Genomic DNA, 12,218 nt, shown 5'->3' on the forward strand with positions numbered 1-12,218 from the left:
TATCGTGAATTGCTACTTGTCAGTGTTTGTTTTGTGTTCTGTATTTGTGTCTGCTTTTTCTATATTTATGTCATTGCATGTCACTGATTGCTAACCAACTGATAAATGCTCAGCCCAACCAGTGACCTTCAAACAGAAGCTGGAGAGCCAGGAGGCTGAGGAGGGAGCAAGTGTTACTCTATGCTGTGAGATCTCTAAACCTGGAGTCCCTGTTGAGTGGAAGAAGGGAACACAAGTCCTGAAGTCTGGAGAAAAGTACCAGATGAAGCAGAAGGCCTCTGTGAATGAACTCCTCATCAACAAAGTGGTGCCAGAAGACAGTGGAGACTACAGCTGTGTGTGTGGAGACCAGAAGACCACAGCCAGCCTCAATATTAAGGGTAGGAAGATTTTTTTTTTTTAAGATTCGGTCCATGGAACGTTTTTAAAAATTAGAGCGGCTTTCTATATGAACATATTTAGACATGTTTGTTTTGAGTCTGCATGCTATCATGTATTGCAACTTGTCAGTCTTTGCGTGTTTTGCTCCGTATTTGTTTTTGTTTCATTGTTTTTTTTCTTTATACTCTATGTCATGGCATGCCACTGATTGCTAACCAACTAATAAATGCTCAGCCCAACCAGTGACCTTCAAGCAGAAGCTGGAGAGCCAGGAGGCTGAGGAGGGAACCAGTGTTACTCTACGCTGTGAGATCTCTAAACCTGGAGTCCCTGTTGAGTGGAAGAAGGGAACACAAGTCCTGAAGTCTGGAGAAAAGTACCAGATGAAGCAGAAGGCCTCTGTGAATGAACTCCTGATCAACAAAGTGGTGCCAGAAGACAGTGGAGACTACAGCTGTGTGTGTGGAGACCAGAAGACCACAGCCAGCCTCAATATTAAGGGTGAGAAGAAGATTTTCAAAGATTCGAGCAGCGGAAGATTTTTTCATGAACTGTATAGAATGGCTTCTTCTGTGTACAGATGTATACACATTTCGGAGTCTGCATGTTATCGTGAATTGCTACTTGTCAGTGTTTGTTTTGTGTTCTGTATTTGTGTCTGCTTTTTCTATATTTATGTCATTGCATGTCACTGATTGCTAACCAACTGATAAATGCTCAGCCCAACCAGTGACCTTCAAACAGAAGCTGGAGAGCCAGGAGGCTGAGGAGGGAGCAAGTGTTACTCTATGCTGTGAGATCTCTAAACCTGGAGTCCCTGTTGAGTGGAAGAAGGGAACACAAGTCCTGAAGTCTGGAGAAAAGTACCAGATGAAGCAGAAGGCCTCTGTGAATGAACTCCTCATCAACAAAGTGGTGCCAGAAGACAGTGGAGACTACAGCTGTGTGTGTGGAGACCAGAAGACCACAGCCAGCCTCAATATTAAGGGTAGGAAGATTTGTGATTTAAACCTCTACATTTTATTCAGATATATATTGGCAATTTAAAGATTACATTTTGTGTTGTAACACATTTTTATTTCATTTTTGTCACTGCTAGAGATGAGTTGGTCAGATTTTATCATAGACTACTTGAAACATTGATGTTGATTTATTATGTTATTATTATAGCTGTGTTACACTTTGACAGTCTTGACTGAAGCACTTGTACTACGCACTTGCTTTTACTATGAAATATTTGTCAAGGTCTCTTTTTGTGTTGTTGTCTTGTTTGTCTTTGCTGGCTCACAAAATGCCAGCATGCTTTGTGGGTGAAAACATCAGATGTTTGCTTCAAATTGTTTGGTGGATGTTGTCTTCTTGGATCGCTTCTTGTGTTCTGCGCTGTGATACAGACTTTGAATTTTGACCTTATCTTCAGAATATCTTTCCTCACTTCTGTCACTTTTTTCCACTGTGCATTGAGATTACAAAACATACCAAAGAATGATGCTGGCTACAGTAAGCAGAGCCCCCTTTGTTATTTTGGCGGACTGTACTTGTTGCTGCTCTTTTGTACAACTTTGTTTTTGTTGATAGTAGTGTTTACCATTCATGAGGTATGCATGCTTGTCTATTTTAGCCAACTGATCTTTGTTTGTGTTGTGTATAGGTTTGAATGATCTAATTGCAATTATTTTTGACTCATTGTGCAATTGCAGTATGATTCACAATATTGGAGGAAATTAATTTTTTTTGCATCATTCCCATTTTAAATGGAAAATCTATAAAAATGATCACGGTTTGAATTTTCTGAAGGATCTGTAGCAAACAAAGATTTATTCTGTCTGTAGAACATGATCTTCTAAGATTGGATATTACATTTTGATATTGATCTATGCAGTACCCCTTTACGCTTAGAATTGTGTTTTGACACATATTATGGATATTGAACTTGTCCATATCGCGATTTTGATTGAAGTTTGATTGATTGTTTAGCTGTATGTTGTATTATGTGTATCAACTGTGTTTTATGGTGTTTGCTGGTTCCTGACATTGTTTGAATTTACAAGTTGTGCACCAAATTGTCAGGTTATATTTATTTACAGATAATCAAGTATGTTACAACAGTCTTTATTCAAATTACTTCCTCTCAGCTGTGAAGCTGTCAGCTCCTCCTTCAGCTACTAAATTGGAATCTAAGAAGCAGCAGACCAGAGAAACAATGGAAGGTATTGTATGGAAGGAAGATGGCGATGTGCTGGCTTGACTCTCCGCTTTATGTGCTCTGTCCATCTTGTAAATGGCCTGTGTGTTGCCATGTGCAGCCTGCCATTAAATTGGGCTTGTTCCTTTTGGTCTTTATAGGTTATGATAAATGTGCCTCTGCTGTGTCAAAAGCTTCTTCTGTTATTGTAGGATTGTGTTTTGCAGTTTTTTATGTAGCTCTTGGCTTAACCAACTCATTAAAAAAAATAGAGAAAGAAGAAATAAGGACCCTTGTATTTGTGGCAGTTGGGCTGGTAGTTTGTTAAATGGACTGCACTTTTATAGCGCTTTACACTACAGACTGCGCACATTCACCCGTTCACACACACATTCATACTGGTGGCCGTGGCTACCCTAAATGGCGCCACCTGCCACCATTGGGAATTCATTCACACACCGATGAACACACCATTGGGAGCAATTTAGGGTTCAGTATCTTGCCCAAGGATACTTCGACATGTAGGCTGCCATGGTCAGGGATCGAACCACTACTGACTTTCCAATTAGTGAGTGACCACTCTACCAACTGTGCCTTAGCCACTTGTTGATTGTTTGCAAAATATAACTGTTGTTGGCTGGAGTTCACTTGTGTGTGGCATGATTATATTGTCCTGCGTGTTTTGTGAAGACTGAAGGTCTGGCTCTGCTCAGTTACTCATACTTTAGGTCTACCATGGTACTTTATGCAGCATTTCTTTGTCCATATGAAATCTGTGTTTCAGCCAAGATCCCTGAAGCTCTGTCCATAGCTGCTAAAGACAAGCACAAGAGGCAAGAGATATATGAGACAGTAGAAGGTAATTCTCTGAATATTCTTGGCTTTGCTTGGTTATTTACCACATGTGCAATTTTAATTAATTAGTGCAATGCATTGCTTTGTGAGGCAAAAAGTGAGTACTTAAACCCGTCACCTCAAGTCTTGGCTGATGTCTGGTGTCCCCAGACAGAAGGTTGTTGGGTCATGAATTGGCTTACATTGTGTCATGTTGCTTCAAGGAATTGTTTTAAGGGCAAGTTTGGTTTAACTTTTTATTTTTCTATTTTTGAGCTAACCCGTGCTACTTGCTGGTAAATGTGGCTTATTTATTCACCATTAAATTGGTATAATTTGCGTCATTTTGGGGCTTGTGCTACTAAAAAAGATTGTTTCAGTCTCAACATCTGTGCGTTTTGTTGGTCTCTGGGTACTTTGTGCATGAAGGCTGACTTATTGGTATGCCGATTGAGATCGGTATGTTTTGTCACGATCCGCTGTTATTTCATGTAGGTAGTTTTGTCCCAAGGAAACTTCAAATTGTGGGTCAATGTTGTGTTCAATTTCATAGCTGTGACACTGCCAACTACTGGACAGACTCCTAAACAGCAGCTCCTCAAACAGGAGACTGAGAGAGATTCAAGAGAGCTCAAAGTGGGAGGTGAAGGTAATAATGAGACATATTTGCATGGCTTTTGTCCGATACTGTGACATCTGACAATGTTTTTAGCATGGTCATCATTTTATTCAAGATGTAATTTCAGGTTTCACATTGGATTTAAATATCCACGCTGTGGGTTCTGTTGTCCGATGAAAGTTTAAAATACATGAAGATGGTGGCCTTTGTTTGTGTTGCTGTTTTGTCAATTCCAGTTTTGTGTCAAATACTGCATTTTGTCCAGTTGCTTTAATGTTTTGTTTATCCTTAGCTTTGTGTTGAATGTTGAACATTTTGATCCTATATGTTTATGGCACTATGGCAGTACTGTATTGGATTGTTGCAGTGTGTTGGGTTATTAGTAATGGTGTGTGAGAGGAGAGAGAATACTTTTTTTTATGTAGCTTGTAGCTTTATTGATTGTATTACTTTCTCTTCTCACACCTGTTACATGTCATGAACTGTGTCATCTTTGGGACTTGTGCTACAATCTCAACATCTGTGGATTTCTGTGGCCTTCTGGTTTATATTGTTGCATGTTGGCTGACTTATTGGGATGGAGTCATGTCTTTGTTCACGTCAGATGTTATTACATGTAGCCTGTGCTCTTAAGGCAGCTTTAAATTGTGGGTCCATTGTTGTTTTCAATAGCTCTGACACTGCCAGCTGCTGGACAGACTCCTAAACAGCAGCTCCACAAACAGGAGATTGAGAAAGATTCAAGAGAGCTCAAAGTGGGAGGTGAAGGTAATGAGACATGTTTGCATGACTTTTGTCCGATACAGTGACATCTGTCAAAGCTGTGAGCATGGTCGTCATTTGTTTTGTTCCAGATGTAATTTCAGGCTCATAAAAAACACACTGGAGGAACTGTAACATATTGAGGGATTAGATTAACTGTCTGTGTTGTAGGTTTTGTCTGGTAAATGTGTAAAATATATTTTTTTTTAAAGATGATTTTTGTTTTCTTGTTAGTACTCGTGTGTTGCTGTTCTGTTAGTTCCATTTTGTGGCAATAACTAAATTTTGTCCAGTTCTGTTAATGCTTTGTTCACTCCAGTTCACTGTTGGTTGTAGGACATTTTGATGCTATATGTTTATGGCACTTTGGCAATACTGTGTTGGATTGCTGTGTGTCTGGATATTGATAAAGGTCTGTGGCTTTAATTGTTTTTGCTATTAGCTTTATTGACTTTAATGGCTTTCTGTCCTCAAAGATATTGCTTATCCTCATTTTGACACTGTATGGACATCAACAAGTGTAATCTAACATAAGGACATTTGTCGGAATGCCAAGCTGTAAACAGGTGACAGTAAACTGGGTATACAGAGTCATTTGTGTTTATATATGCTTTACTGGCTTTGGTTGGCTGTTGTCTTCAGGTCATAGTTCTTGGCTGCTGATTGGCTTTATCAGACAGAAAATTGTTGGGTCTTGATTTGGCTTACATTGTGTATTGTTGCTTAAAGGAATTGCTTTCAGACTTTATTGGCATTGGTATGGAGACATGTATTTGTTCCCATCAGCTGTTATTACATGTAGCTTGTTCTGTCCTAAGGTAGCTTCAAAGTGTGGGTCTAATGTTGTGTTAAATTTTATAGCTGTGACACTGCCAACTACTGGACAGATGACTAAACAGCAGCTCCTTAAACAGGAGATTAAGAGAGATTCACAAGAGCTCAAAGTGGGAGGGGAAGGTAATGAGACACATTTTTGCATGGCTTTTGTTCAATACTGTGACCTCTGGGACAAACACAGACAGAAAAACAAAAGCAAAAAAAAACACAACAACAAAATCACAAAACCAACCCAAATAAATAAAACCACAATAATAAACAAGAACCTTAACACATCAAAACTAAACAAGACACAAACAAACATCAAACATAATTACCACATAAAACATACAGTATATCAGTAAACTTGATAACCTAAGAGAAAATAAAAAAGGGTTAAGTTAAATGCCTGGACGCCATTTATTTTGTTCCAGTTGTTATTTCAGGCTTCAGTTTGGATTTACTGTTTGTACTGTAGGTTATTCTGCATGATAAATGTGGCTTTCGGCTTTCTCTCAACACTATGAGCATGATCATAATTTGTTCTGTTCCTTTTTTCCATCTCAACATTTGTGGACTTCTGTGTTCTCTGGATAAGATTGTTGCATGGAGGCTGACTTATAGCCGGTGATGCCCTTGAAGCAAATTCAAATTGTGGGTCCAATGTTGTTTTCAATAGCTGTGACATTACCACCTGCTGGACAGACTTCTAGACAGGATTTCCTCAAACAGGAGATTGAGAAAGATTCAAGAGAGCTCAAAGTGGGAGGTGAAGGTAATGAGACATGTTTGCATGGCTTTTGTCCGATACTGTGACATCTGACAATGCTGTTAGCATGGGCGTCTTTTGTTTTATTTAAGATGTAATTTCAAGCTTCAGTATGGGTTTACTATCTGCGCTGTGGGTTTTGTTGCCTGATCAATGTGTAAAAAACATAAAGAAGGTGGTAATTGTTTTCTTGTAAGCCCTTGACACTGTTCTGTCAATTGCAGATTGTGGCAAATAAGTATTTTTCAAAGTTGTTTTAACACTTTGTTTACTCCAGTTCTTTGTTGAATATTAAATAATTTGATTATAGGTACATTTCTGTGAGAGCAGAGTTAGGCTTTAATTGTTTTTGCTTGTAGCTTTATTGGTTTTATTGTGTTTTGTTCTCACACATTGCTTACCCCTGTTTTGATACCTACTCTCTGCACTGTATGAGAACATTTGTCAGTATTTAAAGTTGTAAAGATGCTGTGTTAAACTGGGTGTGCTGAATCATTTGTGTGCTTTTCTGGCTGTTGTCTTCAGGTTATAGTTATTGGCTGCTGATTGGCATTATCAGACAGAAAGTTGTTGGGTCAAACATTTTTATTACTTTGTGCCTTGTTGCTAGTTGCTGAAGATGCTAGTTCTGTCCAAAGTTATCTTCAAATTGTGGGTCTAATGTTATGATTAATTTCATAGCTGTGACACTGTCAACTGCTGGACAGACTCCTAAACAGCAGCTCCTTAAACAGGACTTTGAGAGAGAACAAGGGCTCAAAGTGGGAGGTGAAGGTAATGAGACATATTTGCATGGTGTTTGTCCAACACGGCGACATGTGTCAATAATGTTTGCATGGACGCCATTTATTTATTTATTTATTTATTATTAATTTAGACAAAACACAACACAAATCACCAATGGACAAACACAGACAGAAAAAAAACAAAAAAAAACAACAACAAAATCACAAAACCAACCCAAATAAATAAATAAAACCACAATAATAAACAAGAACCTTAACACATCAAAACTAAACAAGACACAAACAAACATCAAACATAATTACCACATAAAACATACAGTATATCAGTAAACTTGATAACCTAAGAGAAAATAAAAAAGGGTTAAGTTAAATGCCTGGACGCCATTTATTTTGGTTCCAGTTGTTATTTCAGGCTTCAGTTTGGATTTACTGTTTGTACTGTAGGTTATTCTGCATGATAAATGTGGCTTTCGGCTTTTGTTTTCTTGGTAGTTCTCACATGTTGCTGCTCCATCATTTCCATTTTGGGATACATACTGAATATTGTCCAGTTGTTTTAATGCTTTGTTTACTTAATTTCCCCCTTGAATGTTGAACATTTTGATCCTTTGTGTTTGGCAGCACTGTGTTGGATTGTTGCAGTGTGTTAGATTATAAGTAATGGTCTGTGAAAGGAGAGAGGGCCTTTGATTGTTTTCTTCTTGTAGCGTTATTGATTGTTATTGCTGCCAATGTCACAAATATTGCTCATCCTCATTTTTGACATTTTTGGTATGGACGCTGCATATTTAATCTAAAATAAGGATATTTGTCAGTATGCCAAGTTGTAAACAGGCAACAGAAGACTGGCTGTACTGGGTCATTTGTGTTTATGTGTGCTGAACCACCCTGGTTGGCTGTTGTCTTCAGGTCATAGAACTCATCATTGTAAGAATTTGAGGTAAATGTTTTGTTTTATCCCAGTTGGAACGACTGCTGCTGGAATAGCTGCAAAACAAGATACGCAGAGGCAGGGGACCAAAGAGCCAAGAGAAGGTATGCAAAGATGTCAACTCTTTATCAGCCTTCTGCTTCTTCACGGTCTCCTGCTACATCTGACTCAGTCTTTGTGTTGCTGCAAGCAGGCATTATATTGTCTACTGGTGTTTTTTTGCTCTCTGTAGTGTATCAAGCATGTTTGTGCTGCTGTAAGAGTTGGGCATTTGACAAAACTAATTTTAAGGTAAATATGTTGTTATGGCAAGGTTAACAGACTGTCATAATATGAATATATGGTATAATATTGAAGCATATTTGATGTTATATTAATGCCTGGCCATCATTGTTATGTGATGTTTTTCAACTGTCCTCACACAGCAGTTTGATGTTATCTCTTTTAACTATCTGTGCTGATTGTGGTTTTTGGTGGAAGTGACATTATCAAAAGCATATAAAAGATGTTTAAGTAGCTATTATTATCATTTTACAGTAGATAATTGTCAACCGGCCATGTTACTCAACACATGTTGGCTTGTGAGCAGTGGCGGTTCTAGACCAGTTTTACTGTGGGGGCTAAACAGGGGCCATTGTTTAATCAGAGGGGCCCATTAAAAAACGGCAAAAATTATATTTAAGCATTCAAAACCTTTATTTTAGCTCATTTAAAAATCTAATTTAAGTATATTTGGTAGATACAAATACATTGACTGAAACAATGAGACTTACCAACAATAATTATTTTTGCACTTCAATGACATTTCTCATTTTTGTGCACAATTACTTTTCTTTATTTTGAAAGTGCAGTATAGTGAGAATGATCTTTTTATATATATATATATATATATATATATATATATATATATATATATATATATATATATACACAAGCTTTTATTGCACAATTAAACTGTTATACAATGTACACATTCTGGGTTCCTTTTGTGCACAATGAGATATTGTTTGAACAAAAAATAGGTAAGAATTGTTCCGTCGTTCATCGTTATAATTTAAATATTAATTTGACACAGGGGCCACAGCAGGGGCCAATGGCTTCTTCACAGGGGCAGTGGCCCCCGGAGGCCCCTGTGTAGAACCGCCACTGCTTGTGAGACGTACTGTGTACTTAAGGCTTCAGCCTGTATGTTGATAAGCCTGGTTGAAGAGTTTCAAGACAGCTCCATTAATATCCCAGTAATTGGTGTTACTGATAATATAATACAGCTGAATGTAAAACATGCAAGAGATGAAAGTGAATTGTATAATTATGCAAGATGAAGATTATGCTGAAATACAGCATGCATATGTGTACTCAGCAAATGCTCATTTGATTAAAGGGCTATAAAAACTAAATTTGTGGCTGCTGGCTCTATAGGCGCCATGGTTCAGGTATAATCAGGCTTACATGTTTTATCACAGCAGTGAGGCTGCCAGATGCTCCAGCAGCTGTGACATTACACTCTAAGGATACCAAGAAAGTGTTGGAATTTATAAACCTACAATCTAACATTACCTAATTATATATAACACTATTTTAATAAATACATTTACTCATACATTTGATGCTGTTTGCTGCCACTTGCCACTGTGCTACTATTGTATTTGTTGGACAAGCACTGTCTCTACATTTTTAAAGATAGTGCTTTTGTTGTTGCACAATGCATGAAAATAAGAATCATCTGGAAAGAAGAAGTAAAGAGCTTCGACCACCGTCCGTTCAGGCAAATCGAAATCCAGCAAAGATGTTTTCATGTTGTGTCGGGCTGTGGCTCTAAAACGTGTATGGCACATAGCTTTTGGTTTGTTGTCTTGTTCAGTCAGTTTATGTAAGTTAAACTAAAACCGACGTATGTCTACGAATAACTACAGTTACAGCAGAGAAGTCGACATCTGCATCAGTGACCTCAAGGGTTGAACCTGAGAAGCAGGAATTCAAAAAAAGGGTTGAAGGTACGTAAAAGTGTTGTAAAGAAGCTCCTTGAAGTGTTAATGGGATTCTGTTTGTATTTGGTTGTTTTTTGCAAATGCTGGTGTTTTGCCAAAGCACCTTCTGTGATTGAATATACTACACAACCAGGCTGTTATGTTGTGACATAACATCCTTGTCTCTTGAGGTTTTTGTCAATAGTCTGGCACATTTGTTTTTGTTGGCTGATTAGTTGATTATTGCACTTAGTTGGAGCCCATCAATCCTCACAGTTGATTTTATTATCGTTGGTGGTTTGGGTGTAATTTATCAGTCTGGCAACATCCGTTGTTGCTTTATTCATTGTGTTTGCACTTCTCTGTGTTTATTATACTAGACATTTATGGGCTAATTAAATTAATTACACCTGCAGAGATTGAAAAGCCTGCTGTGTCTGAGGTCGTCCCAAAGCCAGAGCCTAGAGAGCTGGATACCAAAGTAAAAGGACAAGGTATACGTTTTATGGAACCTGCGCATTGTTTATTCCCCTCAGTTCTGTTGTGTAATCAATCTGGCTCTTGTTGTTGCTCACTTTGTTATTCACTTGTGAATGCCAGATTTGCTGTTGTCTTTGGGTTGTTGTTTTCCCCCGAGAGGTCTCTCCATGTTTTGAATGGGAGAAGGAATCATTGGCCGTGCATCAGTGTTGTTTGTGTGTGTGTGTGGGTGTGAGCATATATTAAAGCAACTATTCATTTAGCTTTTTTTATTCTCTATTTTTGTTTTTACTTTTACAAAAAATCAAATGATCAGTAAGGTAAGTTAAAAAATTAACACAATTTTAAATAGCATACTATAGTCTTCATATGACAATTTGCTGTGACTTAAAACAATATACATGAACAGCTTATCTAATTCATTCAATCCTCAGTTCTTCCAGTCAAAGTCATTCACGCCTTGGAGAGCCAGGAGGCAGAGGAGGGACATAGTGTCATTCTTCACTGTGAGCTTTCTAAACCTGGACTTCGTGTTGAGTGGAAGAAGGATACTCAAGTACTGAGTTGTGGAGAAAAGTACCAAATGACACAAACAGGATTCAGTTATGAACTACAGATCTTGGATTTGACACCTGGAGACACAGGGAGCTATTCATGCTGTTCAGAGGCCACAATAAGCTCAGCCTCTCTTGTAGTGAATGGTAGGATGGAGTCCATGTCATCGTCTCATCCCATCTTTTTCTGCCATCAAGTCTTTAATTTCCTTTTTTATCCATTCTTCTTTATCACAGTCATTCTTGACCTTGTAGATAAAAATCTTGTTATTTCCTTTCTTTCATCAGCTGCACCAGTTATTTTCACAAAAGAGCTTGAAAGCCAGATGGCTGATGAAGGAGGCAGTGTGACCCTGCACTGTGAGCTTTCTAAACCTGGTGTTCCTTTGGAGTGGAAGAAAGGAGAACTTGGTCTTTGTCCTTGTGCCAAGTATGAAATTATACACGCAGGACAAGTGGCTTCATTAGTAGTCCATGATGTAGACCCAGAGGATGCTGGGAGTTACACATGCGATGCTGGTGCCCTCCAAAGCACTGCACAACTTGCTGTGAAGGGTATGCTTGCCAAAACCTGTTGTTTTTTGGTGAAGATACTTGAGTTGGAAATTAATTGACTGAAGACTTGCTTGTCTAAAAGACTTAAAAAAATAAATTGAATATGAGTTATATAAAAATAATCTCTAATGTTAGTTAGTGTTGGTTGTTTACACATTATTAAGCAGTGAGTGATGAAAACATAAATACAGGAGAAGCTTCTCTCTTTTAACATTTTGGTTATACTTAAGCAATCATTGACTGTGATCAATGATCAACCAATTTGGGATTTGATGTGAGACTGACTTCCACTTATTTTTTCTCTACCTCCTCACCTGCAGCCCAGCCTGTCCTTTTCAAAACCCAGCTGCAGAACCTTGAAAGACAGGCAGGGGAGAGCGCTAGTCTTCGTTGTGAGATCACAAAGCCAGGTGCCAGTGTTGTCTGGAGGTGTGGTGACAGGGTGCTGGCATCCAGCAGCAAGTATCACCTGAAACAGGAAGGAACCATAGTCGAGCTTGTCATCTATAAATTGCAGGGAGCTGACTCAGGAGAATACTCTTGTGATACAGGCAACCAGAGGACATCAGCTGTCCTCACTGTGCAGGGTAGGAGCTTAAGACTGTCCTTTTCATGCACC

General features: G+C 38.4%; 1 protein-coding gene across 1 annotated transcript in view; it reads left to right on the plus strand.

Annotated features, from left to right (window-relative positions):
* obscnb (obscurin, cytoskeletal calmodulin and titin-interacting RhoGEF b) overlaps positions 1 to 12,218 on the plus strand; it is a 70,904-nt gene that overhangs the window by 29,414 nt on the left and 29,272 nt on the right. The window contains exons 37-51 of the mRNA XM_059344818.1: positions 114 to 380; positions 616 to 882; positions 1,103 to 1,369; positions 2,517 to 2,591; positions 3,351 to 3,425; positions 3,954 to 4,049; positions 4,692 to 4,787; positions 5,643 to 5,738; positions 8,076 to 8,147; positions 9,507 to 9,573; positions 9,955 to 10,037; positions 10,427 to 10,504; positions 10,925 to 11,191; positions 11,333 to 11,599; positions 11,920 to 12,186. Coding sequence (XP_059200801.1) covers positions 114 to 380; positions 616 to 882; positions 1,103 to 1,369; positions 2,517 to 2,591; positions 3,351 to 3,425; positions 3,954 to 4,049; positions 4,692 to 4,787; positions 5,643 to 5,738; positions 8,076 to 8,147; positions 9,507 to 9,573; positions 9,955 to 10,037; positions 10,427 to 10,504; positions 10,925 to 11,191; positions 11,333 to 11,599; positions 11,920 to 12,186 — 2,340 coding nt within the window. The remainder of the gene's footprint in view (positions 1 to 113; positions 381 to 615; positions 883 to 1,102; positions 1,370 to 2,516; positions 2,592 to 3,350; positions 3,426 to 3,953; positions 4,050 to 4,691; positions 4,788 to 5,642; positions 5,739 to 8,075; positions 8,148 to 9,506; positions 9,574 to 9,954; positions 10,038 to 10,426; positions 10,505 to 10,924; positions 11,192 to 11,332; positions 11,600 to 11,919; positions 12,187 to 12,218) is intronic.

Source organism: Centropristis striata, chromosome 11, assembly GCF_030273125.1.
Source record: "Centropristis striata isolate RG_2023a ecotype Rhode Island chromosome 11, C.striata_1.0, whole genome shotgun sequence".
In the NCBI taxonomy this organism is placed as follows: domain Eukaryota; kingdom Metazoa; phylum Chordata; class Actinopteri; order Perciformes; family Serranidae; genus Centropristis; species Centropristis striata.